A 16,544-nucleotide genomic window follows, 5' to 3' on the forward strand; every position below is an offset into this window, starting at 1 on the left:
CCCCGCCCTCCCCGTCGAGGCAGACCCTGGCTGGGACCAAGGCTCCCTTGAAGCTGTGGCTGTGGAGTCCTGTGAGCAAAAATCCTCCTTTGTGAACTGCTGGCATTAAAGTTCTGAGCGGGCGATTCGGCTGCTGCATATAATTCATTTCCTCCTTCCTAAGCGGAGGCGCGCCTCCCCCTCCCCCCTCCTTCGGTGGCGGCCGCAGCAGGGGGAGGAGGCGGTGGTCTCCCGGAGACCTGAGGAATGTTTGGAGTTAAGTTGCTCCGGGCTGGGTCTGACGGGCGGTGGGCTGGCTGGCTTCAGCGCCCCCATGCAAATCTCTCTGGGGAGGGGGAAACGGGAAGGCGCTTCAGGCTGGGGATTCAGAACGACTGATGGGTTGGTCTTGCTGAGAAACAGGAGGTACTTGCGACAGGACTCTCCCCCCCCTACGAATTGTGTTTCCAAGTTTGTTCCCGAGAAACGATGCACTCATCGCTGGTCCCCCCCCCCAGAGCCGGGAGAGGCCCGCGCGGGCGCCTGCACGCCAAGCCAGGGGCTCGCAGCTTGGAGCACACGGCCTCCCCCGCCTGGAGGCCCAGGGCAGGCAGGCAGCCAGGGAGGGGGAGGGGCGGTCCCAAGGAGGAGGAATTCCGTCTCTCCAGGCCCCGCCTGGAGGTTGGCAACCACGTACTTGGGTGCGCGGGGGGGGCCGGGGCGCCAGAAGGTAGCCCTGCCTAGGGCCCAAAAAACCCTCGGGCCGGCCCTGCTTCCTACCGAAGTGGTACCTATTTATCTACTTGCAATTTTTTTTGCTTTCGAACTGCTAGGTTGGCAGGAGCTGGAACTAGAGATGGGAGCTCACTCCATCATGCGGCACCCGGGTCTCGAACTGCTGAACTACTGACCTTCCAGTCTGAAGTTCAGCATCTTAACCACTTGAGCCACCGCAGCTCCTATGACATATATAGTACTTCCTTCATTTTATCCTCAAAACAATCCTGAGAGGTAGATTAAGCTGAGAGTGTGACTCACCCTAGATTCATTGCTAAGTAGGGTTTGATCCAAGGTCTTACTAATGCTAGCCTATCCTCTTACTACTACACCACAACAGCTCTGTATTAGTAACATGTAATTGTTTACCCTCCTAATGTATTTGTATCTCTGTAATCTTGCCCCAAAAGTCTTATCCTGCCCAACATAGGATATGTTGCCCAGATTGCATGCAGCTGTTAGTGTTATCACTTTTTCTTGGGCATCTGATTTTGCAAAATAGTACAGAACCCTATTAAGTGACTGTGAAATGAAAAGCCTATTTAATTAAAATAAGACATTCTAAATATATGCAACACAGTAGCATATTTGGACTGCTTCCACCATAAGTAAATTATGGAAAAAGCTGTTGCTTATCCAGTGCATTGATTTCAGCCTGCAAACTTATAATATTAATTTACTCTTGAATCACACTTCAGTGTGTCCAATTGATCTCAAACAGAATAAATAGCTTGAATATGCTGCAATAACACATGCTAAACTGATTAATACAGACTATTCTAACATCATTTCAATTAAAGTATGATAATGTCATTAATATTCTTCCGTGCCTATTCATTTTGGCTGTGGTGAACTTCATATTGTTAAAGTCTTTCCAGAGTTAAGAGATTATCTTCATGAACATATGGTTAAGTGACAATATCATCCTAAACAGAGTTTACACTCTTCGAAGCCCACTGACTTCAGTGGACTTAGGGGTGTTGGCTCTGCGTAGGACAACAGTGTGAATGATCTGCACTGCCAAATGAGAATTGCTGCCAAGAATTACTAGTGTCTTTTGTTAGTGGAGTTGTAAATTATAAAATGTTAATTTATCATAAATTGTGGAATGGTGGATTCTCTGTTAAGTGCTTCATAATTTCCCATGCTTAGATGGTTGTATTTGCACAATGCCTTGCAGTAAATAAAGCTCAGAATTCTTATGAATATGACAAAACAGAGAAGGAAAAATAAATTATAAGGGATTTGGGGGTATTGTGGCCAAAAGGTTTCTGTGTTAAATCATACTAGAAGATGCTTAGTTGCTTTTCTCTTATCAACCACTTTAACTTTCTTGAGTTCTTATTAAGTTGCCCACCTTCTTGTCCTATTGGGAGACATTGCTTTAAAAATCAAATTTGTATTTGTTTTAATGCTGCTAGTGGTGATTTTTGTTTCATTTATTAGTCTCCTATTAAATTTATATCAGGTTTGCAGGGGATCCTTTGTACATTTCAAAACCATTATTTCAGGAGTGTCTCCCCCTGACTTTTCAAACCAATTTTATTTTCTTTGATTAACATTCTCATGTTTGAAGTTACCCTTCTTAAAATGTGATGACCAAAACTAGGCACACCGTTCCATCTGGGACTAAATCTTTTCTGAATAGAGTGCTGGCATTTTCACTGTCTTTCATGATACTTCTATTAATAAATTGAAATTAAGACAAACGGTAATTTACCGAAGTTTGAGTCCGGTGGCACCTTTACAACCAACAAAGTTTTATTCATGGTATAAGCTTTCGTGTGCATTGCATACTTCCTCAGATACATTGAAATGGAAGTATTTGAGGAAGTGTGTATGCACACGAAAGCTTATACCTTGAATAAAACTTTGTTGGTCCTAAAGGTACACCGGACTCAAACTTTGTTCTACTGCTCCAGACCAACAGGGCTGCCCACCTGGAGTAATTTACCAATTTAGATTGGGAGTCATCATCACCTTGGGAGCGTCATCATCCTGAGGGCGTCTTCCATTTCCCCTCATTTTCCGCTTTGGTTTTGTTTTCATCTTACAACATGAGGCTTTTGCCTTTGAACTTGTTAGAGAAGTGCTTCAGTTTTGGATTTTAATCCTTTGAAGTTACATCTACACTTCTATCCTTATTTATTTATTTATTTTATTATATTTATACCCCGCCCTCCCCGCGTTTATATAAAATATAAGCATAATTTTACTCTTGATAAAGAAGCTGAACAAACTGTTAGCCCTAATCTCAGAATAGTGTTCCAAACAAACAAATTTCCAAGCTGACTTCCTTGCAAACTGGAAGAATGTGTTTCCTTTGATCTTGCTTGTTAAGAGAACTGTATGCCTGAACACAGTGCAGAAAGTGTGTTTATGGGTTTATTGATCAAATTAGATAAATGTCGTTTGACGACTTCTGTTGAAGTGAAGCATGGCTTATTAGGAATTTTTTATGAAGACCAAGTTTTAGAACTTAATGTAATTCATCAAGATTCCATTTATTTGAATATGCTTGCCGAATAGGTCGCTAGTTTGTGAAGATGCTAGTTGTGTTGGACCGGCTGTTGGTTAGTAATTCCATTCATACTTGTGCAGTGTTACTTTTTTAGTTTGGTGTTACAAGAGTTGGGATATTGTGAAAGAAATAAGATAGTTAATTAACAATTTTGAAGGATACTGTACATCTCAGGAACAGAATAAGTTAGCTTCAAGTGTTTTTGACATACCCAAAAACATCCATTTGTGATGGCTTTTCCATATTACTACTTACCAGTTTCTTAGTGTAATGAAATCAAGGAATTGTGTGTTTTCCTAACATTAATTTTAAAAAAAATCCATTAAGGTAACCATGAATAGGAATATAATTATATCAATGTCACCAATTTGGCATTCAGCATATAAGACTGTTGTAACAAAAATCACTAACTTTCTTCTAGGCTTTTTGTGAGACTCTGGAGGAAACAAACTACCGCCTACAAAAAGAACTTGCTGAAAAACAAAGGGAAGTGGAAGCTCTAAAAAAACTATTACATGAAAAAGAAGTGTACATAGATGCTATGGAGAAAAGAATTAGGTATGCTGAAGGAAAATGCTTGAAAATTTTCATCCCAATCCAAAGAGACACCAAGAGTTTCTGAAGCACCCTTTATACTGCGGCCCTTCCCAAGGCATTCCCTTCATAAAGCCATCCTTCAGAGGCCTGTGGTGGAGCATGTAACACAGCTGAAAGAGCAAATCATGGGAAATCCCACTGTGTGTATTAGAAGCACTGAAGTGCATGCACCAGGGCTATTGAGATCTCAGCCTTATGGGCTAATGTAGCGTATGTGGGCTGAAGTCAGCAACTGATGATTTTTGAGATTGGAATAGAGGGAAGAAAGCAACAGCATTGGCAGCTTTACTGATGTGTGCAGCAGTATCTTTTCCCATAAAGCATTCAAATTGTGGCTTGGAGATGAAACCCAGTGAAATAAATGAAACTGTTACTGTTTTCCAAGTAAAACTTGGTGTTCCTATTGAGAATGTCTTTTTATCAGAAGTAATCAGATTGGCGGGGAGCTGTGGTGGCTCAAGTGGTTAAGACGCTGAACTGCAGGCTGTGGAAGGTCAGTAGTCCAGCAGTTCGAGACCCGGGTGCCGCAAGACAGAGTGAGCTCCCGTCTCTAGTTCCAGCTCCTGCCAACCTAGCAGTTCGAAAGCAAGAAATTGCAAGTAGATAAATAGGTACCACTTCGGTGGGAAGGTAACAGCGTTCCGTGCACCTTGGTGTTTAGTCATGCCGGCCACATGACCACGGAAACGTCTTCGGACAGCGCTGGCTCTTCGGCTTTGAAACGGAGATGAGCACCACATCCCTAGAGTCGGACTCGATTGGCTTTCGAGCAAGGGAACCTTTACCTTTACCTTTTACCTAATCAGATTGGCAGTGCATATTGGGGAGTGGGCTGTAGTCCATGGAAGCTTGCATTGAAGTGCCTCAAGACTGTGTTTCTTTTTTAAATGTTTGTGATATTTTTACACCGTACTATTAAAAAGATCTTGCTGCTCAGTACTTTTTACTGTTTGCCAAGTTGGGAGTCCATTGGGACATCTCAGTTTTTCATAGCTGAGGGATTTGATAATAGCTGTTGCTTGCAAGTGGAAAAAAAAGCAATTAGAGCACGGTTGTTCCTTAGCAAATTGTTGTCTGAAAGCCAGTGCAGTTGTGGAAATACAGTTCTATCTGCCGAGGTCTTTTCAAGGAAGATTTACTTGGATGTTTTATTTTCAAACTTAAATATACTGTGAGTTAAATATCTATTGATTTTTATTTTCAGGGATTTAAATGTGGAGGAAACAAAGTCTCGTAAATTGTCAGGAGAAGAAAGTGAGTGCAGTGGAGAAGTGGAATCTTCTGCAATAGAGGCAGATCAAGGTGGCCTGGCTGAAGACAACTGGTAAGCCAAACGCTCTAGTTTTAATTTCATATTGTTTGTCTGAAAGGCATTGCACCTGCAGAAATAACGCTCAGTCCTCGGGGATGTTGTGCTGCACGATCTCCATTAATTTTCATTAGTGGTGCACAGAAGAATTTCCTACAGGATTGTGCTTTTTACTGGAAAGCTGGATATTATTTTGCTTGTTTTAGAGCATTTCTATCCTGAGGGTTCCGGGTAGGCAGCTCACAAATAAAACTGAAGATATAGATATGATAGTAATAAGAAGATGGGATCCAGAAAACTAATCAGACATGCTCAAAGAAATATCAAAAGCAGCATTAAAAAGGTAACTAATCAGAAGCATTCAGGAATATCTTTTTTAAAACAACAGGCAAAGTTATATTGTTCTAAGCCCATTGACTTCAGTATACTCTCCTTAGGATGGCACTATAAGTATAGGTAGCAGTTGAGGCTTACTGGAGTTGACGTTCCAAAGATAGGTGCCTCCAAGAAAAGGCCTTGGTGTGTTATTCTACCATTCCAACAAACCTGGAAGCCAGAGGATGTAGTGATAGCCACAGGCACAGACAGCTTTAAAAGATGATTAGATAGATTCATGGAGGAGAGGTATATCAGTGGCTACTAGCCATGGTGACTAAAGGGAACATCCATATTCAGAGACAGTCAGTCTCTGAATCCTAGTGCCAGGAGGCCTCAGCCTCTAAGCTCTGTTGTTGGCCCTCCAGAAGAACTAGTTGGCCACTGTGTATGAGACAGGATGCTGGACTAGATGGACCACTAGTCTGATCCAGCAGGGCTCTTCTTATGTTCTTATAATATTAAAGGGAACACCAGACAAAACACTGCCAAAAGACAGTGATAGAGGGAGACAGATGAATCTCTCTGGGGAAGGAATTACATTGTTTTCAAATTAAGAAACTTCCTCAGGTTGGAGGAAGGAGTCCACTTTTGATGAGCAGATAACATCTCTTTGTCTCCAGCTGGTCTAACTTCCAAATAAGGAGGTCCCTGAAGCAGGGCCTCTATCATGAATGAATCCTAACTGTTTCCTCCTCTAAAGGTACTTGCTTCAGGTTACAAAGTGCTATTTGAAATGGGAAGGGATGTTGAAAAGTGTTAATGATTAGAGATGGTCATGAACTGGGAAAATGCAGTTTAGTTCGGGTTCACTTCATGGCTCAGCACGAATTGAATCCTGAGCCAGGAGACCTGCTTACAAACTGAACTGGTTCATGTGGATTGTTGCCCTGCAAACCCTGTTGTAGACTGCTGAGCTGGCAGGGAGAGCTTTCTGTACCAGGTAGCCCACAGCTGGGCGGGTGGGGAGAGCTATCCACGCCAAATCTCCTCTCTTCTTCCTGCAGCCCCTTTAAACTGGGCTGCACAAGGGAGCCCGCAGCTGAGACAGCAAAGAGAGTTCTCCCTGCCTGCCAGCCCTTCAGCTGTTTCCCCTCAGGTGTTTCTCAAAAGGTTGTTAACCACCTTGAACTGCCCCCAAATTTTGGGGAACGTTGTGGTTTGTTAGTTCTCAGACTTCGGTTTACAAACTCCAAACTGGCCCAAATACATGACGAACTTTGGTTTGTCAGCCAGTTCGTGCCCATTCCTATATACCTCTTCAGTAGTTCTTTTTTTTTTTTTAAGTGCAAACTCTTCAGCTGGAGAATTGTTGAAAAGGTTACACATGCATAACTTGGCTGGCTGTGAACCAGCCTGGCACGCATGTACCTATTGACTGTGTCCATTACAGAAAATGCAGGAACAGCAGCCTGATTTTGGGGAAGAAGTTTTTGTAGTTTGTTGGCCGTGAACAGGATTGAACTAACTTTCCAAATGTTGTACTTGAAAGAATCATGAAATGGATATAAAGCATCTGGTAGGCTTTGTAACAGGGCTTTCTTGTCTCCCCCTGGGCCCTGCCACAGTTCAGAAAAAGAGAATCAGGAACCGTCTTGGAGTAGTTCAGTGGCAGAAAATTCTGTACCGGAAATTGAAGTTGCTGAGATAGCATGTGATGTGGATGAAGAAATGTAAATGACACCAGTTGCTGTTACAAAATAATAATAATAATAATGACAATGTCCGAAGCAGTTGGAACAAAAGCATACAATAGCTCTGAAGCAGGTACAGCAGGTAAGAAGGCCAGTCTGAGTGAACTCTTGGCATAGGAAGTATATGTGCTGCTTTGATTCAACTGTTATCTAGCCTTTAGATATATTTAATATATTATATATATGTGTACGTGTGTATGTAAGTTCTGGTTAAGGCCAGCTCAAATTATGCCTGGAATTCTAAGTGAAGTACAAAAATGGCTGCAGTTTACCAATGTGTAAAGGCTAAAAATTCAAATCTATAGAGACCAATCATGTTTGTTTATCATGTGACATAATGCTACAAATCACATGTTTGCTACTAATAGATGATTTTGTATGGGCAGCTTTCTGGCATCTTATTATTATTTTTTTACAAATTCTTTATACAGGCATATAATTTTATGCTCTTGGAAATATAACTATGCCGTCTAGGTTTAATAAAAGAATGTGATCTGTTATGGATTTTAAAGTCATAAATGTAAATAACTGATATGTAAATTTTTAATACATTAAAAATAGGAATGCTTGCAATACCAAAAGAATGTTTCACAAGGAAGTATGATTGAAAGACTTTATGATGAAAATCAACTCAGTGAAGTAAACTGTAGAACCCAGACACAGTGTGGAGATTCAACCATATGAGGAAAAATGTAAAAACTGATTTGTTCTCTTTTATTTTTATTAAACCTTCTGACACTATTGCCACAATGCCACATAATCATCAACTCAACAACTTTGCCTTATATAAAGAACACTACCTCTTTGTTGCTGATGCATCACATGTGTTTATCTGTATATTATATGCAGATAGTTTGGGTTCTTAAAACCATGGTTCTCCTGCACAGTTAATTAACTAGGTAAAATCTAGTTGCATTTTTTCCCCTCTTAGAATTATGTACACATGGGGACTTGCTACAATGTGTTTGTGTAGCCTGTTTTTCAAATTGTATTAAGTCCGATGGTGCACTTTATAATAAAAAGACTTATTGTGCCAAGTTCATTGGCTAATTTTTTTTTTAGAGTTGAACCCTTGGGATTCGGGAAGGTGAAGAAAAGGATTGCATAGCTGTGCCTTCTTATTGCTTTCCTTGTTCTAGGCGTTTGTCTGGGTCAGTTTTATGAAACCTTCAAAAAATTCTGGTCAGCAGTTGTTTGTTCAAAGTGCCTTGTTTTGTCTGGTCTTCTGGTGGGAAGAATGCTGTTTTTGTTTTCCTCTGTGCAACCTACTCTGTTTAATTCTGTTAACATGCAATCACAATGTGCTGGTGGCTTTTTTCAATGCTCACTTTGTATTTTGGAGCATAGGGACAACAGTCTGTAGAACTGCATAAAGCTGTCTGGGAAAATAAACTTTTTGGACATTACAACTTTTCTTGTCATTTTTGTTGAAATCTGTGCTTTTGAGGCGCACACTGATCGACATTTACTGTAGACTAAAGGAATTAATAGTGCATAAAACAATTATAATGTTTGCATGCAACTTTAGTGTACTGCCTGTTTCGGTTATATATTATAGCTAGTAATCTACTGTTCTTGAATAAATAGCTGGAAATATGCGATGGGAATTTGAGTACATTTGGTAGGTTTGAAGCTCATAGTTTGTACTTCTCATCTAGCTGATCAACCAGTTTCCCTGGTTGCTCCTTGGGTCCTGAAAGTCTCATCCATGCCAGCTCAGCGAATGTATTGTGCAAAAACTTCTGGCAAAAATACAAAAATTCTGTTATTGTAAGAGCAAACTTTTGCCCCATTTAAAAACAAAAACTGAACAAGTTGGTCTTAAGTTATTAACAATGCAATTCTGAATAAAGTAATATCTTTCTAAATCCATTGACTTCAATGGACTTGGATTGTGTTTAGGATTGTGCTATTGAGTGCTAAAATTGGACATGTGTATAACTGTCAGTATGATGGACCCCACTTTCCTCCCTTAGAGGCTAGATTTTCCCTCCATTTCTCAGGCCCTTTGTTGACTGAGTAGCCCTGGTAATGTGTTTTTTTTTTCTCCCCTGAAGAAACTTTGGCTGTCCCCCCCTGTCAGTAAGATACATTTTGACTATGCTCAGCCCAGAACCCTGAGGGAAGGGATAGGATCACCCTTTAATTTAAACTCTTGAGATGCTTTTAAAATTCAAAAATAATAAAAGTTTTTATTTAACATCAAAGGGAAAGGTCAGGTGAAATCAGGGGTTGAAATTACTGAGGTAAAACAAGTACAAGCACAGGCTTTTGATCTTATATCAGGCTAATGAGAGGTTCTTAATACATTCATGGTTACTTAGATCATTGTATTGAGACGCTTTTGATCGTGTTTTCCCAAACACTCTAGTTCACTTTATTGGAGTCATTGCGACTCTTTTGGTGCCCAGACGGCTAGTACCCTCTTCCCATTACCCAAAGCCCTTCTCTTGGAACACCAGTACTCTTCTTGAGTTGTTCACTGACTTTTAAGGTCTCTGCAGGCAGTTTATTATCACACCATACCAGGGATCTCTGTACCTCTCAGAGATACCCTGTTTGACTGGGTACGGAATCTTCTCTCTCTAGATGATCTGTCCCAGAGGTGTCAAACTTATTTGTTACAAGGGATAAATGTGACATAAATGCTGGGCCGGAGCATGTATGCCATAAAATGTAACATGAAGTTCTGGAGATATAAACTTTATAAACATGATTTCAGATGCCGAATGGCGATAGGCTTGATTGGATTAGGTGTGATATGCAGAGGGGTAGTAGGCATGGAGATAACATCATTGGTAATGAGACAGGAAACCTAGGTCTCAGTTTGGTCCAGGAGGATTCCATCCAGGGAGATGCAAAGAATAAATGAAGAAGGGAGCAGGAAGCAGTGACTCACGAAAGCTAATACCCTGCCACAGATTTTACTTCAAGTTGCTACTGGACTCTTACTCTTTCTACAGCTATAAGAAACCGCAACATTCAAAAACCAGTGGGGCCTTCCAGGACATTCAGTTGCTGACCTAAGAGTAGCAGTTCTCTTACAAAGGAATTTCAAAGGGAGATTAGAAAGAGAGACTGATGAATTGCAACTGATAATGAAGCTCAATGCATCCTTCTGGGCTGAATTGAGACCTAGGTTTCTTCTCTCATTACCAATGGCTCCTATTGTTATTTGGCATCTGAAATCACTTCACTCTCTGAGATATAAGGACAGATGGACTCACACTCCAGCTATATCTGAAGAAGTGAGCAGTGACTCATGAAAGCTCATGACCTGCCACAAATTTTGTTAGTCATTAAGGTGCTACTGGACTCTTGCTCCCTTCCACTAATAAAGATTGTAAGCTGTGCTGTTAGGTTTCTTTTATTCTTTTTTTCATCTGTTAGAACTGGAAAGGGAGATCTCCAAGTGAAATAATGTGTTGCTTTCAGACAGGATAAAATTCACTCGCTGCTAGTGATGATAATAAAAAGTCTAAAAAGCAAGGTGGGTTAATGTGAGGAAAGGCAGCCAGTGAGGTGGGAGAGGAGAGAGGGAGACCACATGTTGAACTGGAATATATGGAACTATAAATGTATTTTTAAATACTTAGCCATCTACTTCCAGTCATTAAACCATGGAATTCAATCCAAGTGTTGCCATTCCTAATTAGGGTCTTTTTGAAAGAAAATCCCAGACAGGCAAAGAGAAATCTAATCTTAAAAAAAAACTCTTTTCAGAATAAGCCAAAATATTTTCTCTTTAATTCCCCTTATCCCAGATGCATCTCTTTCCTGCCCCCCTTCCTTTTTTAATATGACCGTGTGTGATCAGGTCTTAAAATAAACAGAGCAGGGCTTGTCAGAAAAATCTCCCTCCCTCTCTCTAAAGAAGTGTGCATGCACAGGAAAGCTTTTGCCTGGAATAAGACTTTGTTGGTTCTGAAGGTGCCATGGGACTCCCCCTCCAAACAAGGGAAGAGAGGTTTGGGAATGCAGCAGCAGGGCACCTCTGTGCATTCTCATTTCCTTCCCCCCTTGCTTTCTCTCTGAAAGAGGAAGAGAGGCTTGGCAACGCAGCAGCAGCCCCAGGGGAGGAAGCAGGAGAGAGCAGAGGGAACTTTTATCTTGAGCACACGCGTACACTCGCTTTTTCCTTTCCCCTTTGCAGCAGCAGTAGTGAGAAGCAGGGAGAAGGAAGCAGTTGCTCGCGGGCCAGATACCAGCCCTGCAGGGGCCGGATCCGGCCCACGAACCACATGTTTGACACCCCTGATCTATCCCCTTTCCTTTGGCCTGAATGGAAGTGTTCTTTACTACCCCAAGCTTCCTTGCCAAACTTTCCCCCCAGTTCTCTGTGTTCAAACTGCTCTCAGCTACTGCTGTCAGGGCTATTCACAGTCTGTCTCAGTACATGTCTCTTCTCAGTTAAGGCAGGAATCTGACTGATTGTCCTCAGCATCCAGCTCTCTCAAGACTTTCTTTGCTCAGATGACGCTAACCAATCAGATTGCTTGGAACTGCCTGTCACTCAAGGCTCTCTAGCTCTGTGAAGAATTAACCCTTCATAGTCCTTTAGTTGTTGGTACAGCACTTCTAAGCCTCTTAAAAAGTGCAGTTCGTCACAGCTTCTAGTTTGTAGGTCAGTTGAAATGTATTTCTTTTAAATGTAGGCTTTGCCTCCACCTTCTCAGCGCTATAGGTCTCCTTTTTTAAAAGATTTCCTTTGACTAACAATCCTGACATAACAAAGATGAACAAGGAAAGCACTTTTCCCACCTACCAGTGATGGGTGTATAGCATTATTGATACTGGATCAGTAGGATCATCTAGTCAAGTAATAAAATGTGAGACTGAAACTACAGGACTGGCAGCTTACAGACCACTTGGGATGTGTCCTTTCATTTGTTATGAATTTATTATTATTATTTAGTTAGTTTTCAAAATATTTTAATTAGTTGTACACACTATGGATGTATTTATTACAGATTTCCCTGTTATGCACATGTCTAGATTTCAATGCATGAAATTATTTTCACAAAAAAGAGAACTATGTTTTGAATAAATTCAAAGTATAATTTGAGTAGTGCAAAACTTTGATCAAATAGTTGAACCAGATAAAAGGATAAGATAAGCATCCCATACACAAGACATTTCCTATTTGAATCAGTGTGACTGACTAAATGAGTGGGCATTTGAGGTGGTTAAACTTTTTAAAATGATGGCCCAGTTTTTTGCTCACTCCTTGTTTCAAGAGTGAACTTCTCATTGCCTTGTGTTTAAACTGTGCATAACTTTTCAGCTACTTTGAAATTGTTTCTAAATTAAGAAGTCTTTATATGTATTTTTAGAAAAGCCCTGTATCTAAATCTGACCTCAGTTCTTCTAAGTGCTGGTAATATGTGCCTGCATCTACACTCTTGGCATATTTGTCAGTCTCAGCCAAGTTTGTTACCAGGTAAGCCCTAAATTTTCATCTGTTTTGTTTCCTTATGGTTATGAAATACTAATTTAAAATATTTTATAGTTAGCTGTATCTGACTTCTGAAGCCAAAATCAATGCCCATATAATTCTGCCCAAGCGCCGAAATCCTGCAATGGTGCCTTGCTGTGGAAGCAAGCTTTACCTTGTCAAGTTTGTCAGGACCCCTTGAAAGGGCCTTTTCACATGCTGCCCCCCCCCCTCAAATTTGAAACTTCTCCCCCAGAGGTGAGAGTGGCACCATCCCCACAGGCCTTGCAAACTAGCTGAAAGACATTTCTATTCTAGAAACCCTTTGAGCTTAATTTATTCCACATGAGAGTGCCTATTTTCCTGGTAAATATTTTAAATTCTTTTTTTTTTAATTAACGTAATTTTAAATTTTATTATCTGCCATTGGGGTGGTTTATCTTCAGTAGCATAGGGGATAGTATGGTGTTTTCCCAACCTATAGTGACCCCCACATAGCTGCTGTTTCACCCAATGATGCTTCTACTGTACTGAGATCAGCAAATCCTTTTTATTGTCTTACCATGGCATAAGGCAGGGGTCCATGGCAGCCACACGCACCTGGCACCGCCATGTCTTTTTAGAAAGTGGACAGGGCCAGATTATTTTTTTGCCCAGCAGGGCTTCTGAATGGCCATCGGAGATATGATTGGCTGTACAGATTTTCAAAAACATTGCTTTGGCATCAGCTGCCACTACAGCAAAAGGATCTTCGCTGCATGACTGAAGGTAAGCTGTATGTATGCAAGAAAATATTTTTAAACAGTATGTTCATTTAGAAAGGCAAGCTGGTAAACTGAGCTTCTGCCTGAAAGGCTGAAGAATTTCTGTTAGAATTATGCATAATCTCATTCCCTGGTATGCTGTGGTTGGCTTTGCCTCTTGCAACAAAATTCCAAAGGTACCCACTGGCTGAAAAAAGTTGGGGAGCTCTGACAGAAGCCTGCTTGCTGTTTAAAGAGAGATGAGATCTTGAAACTGGGATAAGGGATGGCTGGGCAAGGTGGCAAAACTGCTTTGGATTAATCTGAACAGGAACATCAAAAATAAGAGTTTCTAGTAACCAGGGAAATTGTATAGGGGGGGACCCAAAGGGGATAATTACGAGCGAAGAGAACAAGGAAATCAATTGTGCATTACCTTGGCAGTGATGCATTAAATGGTCCTTTTATTTGCTTCCCAGAACAATTACCCGAGAACAGAAAAGGTTTTATGGTCAAGCACAGGACTTTTGTTGTTGTCATGATTTGGCACTATGTGTATACATTTTAAACATAGCTCTTTATGTTTGTTACAGTTTCAAATAACTGAACTATCCGGACATTCTTGTGAAAGGTTTCTCTGCTGTAGATAGTGTATGACTTTAAGCAGGTCCTTTAACTGTTTCCTACCTCTGTGTCCTATCCAAAACATAAACGTTTCCTTTTACATTTCTGAGTGTATTGCCTAGATATGGGTTCAAGATCCCTTACTAAAATTTAGTTCCTCAGGTTCTTCGTTAGAAAAGGTTCTAGTCCAAATTAGTAATTGTTGAGTTCTTTGTGTAATGAGGAAGTGCTGTTGAAGGGTTAAAGGGTATTGAAGGGTGTGATTTGGGAGGATTTTGTCACACTAGAGGCACATACTCAAATAGCACAGAGTTTGTTATGTTGTCAAATTCTTCCAAGCAGTTCTGGCTCGACCTTCTCTTCATCTGCAGTCATGGAGATATTGCCACCCACCCAACCCCCATTGTGAGTACAGTCTAGTTCACAGTCCATGTTGTGTGCAAAGTCATGTGAGAGAACTTTATGAATAAACCTTGGTATAATCACCACAAAGCATACATTTGTAGAGAGTTCAGGTCACTAAAAAAAAGCCACTTTCCCATCTTTACTACTCCCCTCCCCCTGCTTCCATTGCATGGATTAGATGTGAAGCCATTCTAATCTGCTTTAATGATTCCAAGTTGGTTAGTATACAATTAAAACTGAACTGGTACAAAGTGGAACTTGGGATGAGTCCATTAGACTGATGTGTAATGGAAGTCTTTGTACTTTCAGCACCATTTAGCTCAAGAGCTAGATATCGGTATACTAGCTCCCGGCCATCTTGTATTCAAATATTTCCTTGCAGTGGTTTCCTTCTGCCTGTGTAATAGTTCATCTCTTTTTTTGAAAAACACACTTTGGGTCCTTTGAAGTACAGCAATACCTTCCGCCTAGCTAGAAGCCTAGGAAAAAAGCATCGGGTTTGAGCTGAAATTTTAGGGCGACTTTCAGTGTGGGTTGAGTATGCAGCATACAAAACTGCATCTTCTATTCATAATGAAGTTATAGATCCCAGGTCACCATAAACTGGATGCTGCCATGAGCAAAGGAAGAGCCGACATGAACAATGTGCTGCCCATCCCTTCATCAGTTGAGCTTCCCATCTGTGAAAGACATGGAAGTACCTTGTGGGGGTGGGGTGTTCTGAATCTGAGTTCTTGCCTGTAATGCTTTAGTGAAATTTCCCTCCAGAGAGACGCTGCTGCTGCTGCTCTGTGAATTTCCCCATCTCGACTCTTTGGCTAGGGGTGGAAAGCAGCTCATTGCATGAAGTGTGACCAGGTGAGTTTTACTAGTCGTTATGGAGAACTGGTTTCAGAGATGCCATTTGGGACAAGTGATCCCGTGGCCATCCATAGCACCCTCAGAACCTCAGTGTATCTTTCCAATCAATGATTTGAAAATAATTTATGTTTTTTGGGGTGGGGTGGGAATAGCCTGAGAGGGTAATTATATTATTTGCACATTTCCAGTTTTCCAGTATATGCATGGCCAAACTGCTGCTAATGCGGAATCTGAAGGCTGATGAGTAGGCTAAAATTAAATAATGGGCTGTAATGGGATTTCCTCAGTCAATACAGGAGCTATCTAAATTTCACATCTAAATTCTGGATGACGCTTCTGTCCTCGATCCCCACCAGTCCGGGTTTTGCCCTGGCCACGGGGTGGAGACTGTTCTGGTCGCTCTGACTGACGACCTCCGTAGGCATCTGGATCAAGGCGGAGTGGCGGCACTGTTGTTGTTAGACCTGTCGGCCGCTTTTGATACGGTCGACCATCAGTTGCTGGCCCACCGCCTTGCCGACGTGGGGATTCAGGGGCTGGCCCTTCAATGGCTGGTCTCTTTTCTCCAAGGTCGGGGACAGAGGGTGGCGATTGGGGATCAGCGGTCCCGGAGGTGGCCCCTTGAATGCGGGGTACCTCAGGGGGCAGTGCTATCCCCGATGTTGTTTAACATCTACATGCGCCCCCTTGCCCAGATTGCCCGGAGTTGTGGGCTGGGGTGCCATCAGTACGCTGATGACACCCAGCTGTATCTGATGTTGGGCGGCCGGTCAAATTCCACTCCCGATGACCTTAGTCGGGCGTTACAGGCCGTGGCTGGGTGGCTCAGACTGAGTCGGCTGAAATTAAACCCGGCAAAGACGGAGGTCCTGGGGCTGAGTCGGATCGGTCCGGGGTTGGGACTCCCTCTCCCGACCTTCGACGGGGCGCCTCTGGTGCCAGCGTCGGAGGTTAGGAGTTTGGGGGTGCTCCTGGACTCCTCGTTAACGATGGAGGCCCAGGTAGCAGCCACTGCCAAGTCGGCATTTTACCACCTCCGGCTGGCACGGCAGTTGGTTCCCTTCCTCGACCGGGAGGACCTAGCCACTGTGATCCATGCGACGGTCACCTCGAGGCTAGACTACTGTAACGCTCTCTACATGGGGCTGCCTTTGTCACAAATTCGGAAGCTGCAACTAGTGCAGAATGCTGCAGCCAGGCTATTGATGGATCTTCCTAGACGAGA

At 42.0% G+C, this 16,544-nt stretch overlaps 1 protein-coding gene across 1 annotated transcript in view; it reads left to right on the forward strand.

Moving 5' to 3' along the window:
- The window catches only part of SNX16 (sorting nexin 16), a 32,971-nt gene extending 24,326 nt beyond the window's left edge, over positions 1-8,645 (forward strand). Inside the window, exons 6-9 of the mRNA XM_015425988.1 lie at positions 3,699-3,835; positions 5,079-5,198; positions 7,127-7,334; positions 7,814-8,645. Coding sequence (XP_015281474.1) covers positions 3,699-3,835; positions 5,079-5,198; positions 7,127-7,235 — 366 coding nt within the window. The 3' untranslated portion in view covers positions 7,236-7,334; positions 7,814-8,645. The remainder of the gene's footprint in view (positions 1-3,698; positions 3,836-5,078; positions 5,199-7,126; positions 7,335-7,813) is intronic.
- Positions 8,646-16,544: the final 7,899 nt, after the last annotated feature.

The sequence above is a fragment of the Gekko japonicus genome, unplaced genomic scaffold (assembly GCF_001447785.1).
Source record: "Gekko japonicus isolate JY-2015 unplaced genomic scaffold, Gekko_japonicus_V1.1 scaffold4017, whole genome shotgun sequence".
NCBI classification, from domain to species: Eukaryota; Metazoa; Chordata; class Lepidosauria; order Squamata; family Gekkonidae; genus Gekko; species Gekko japonicus.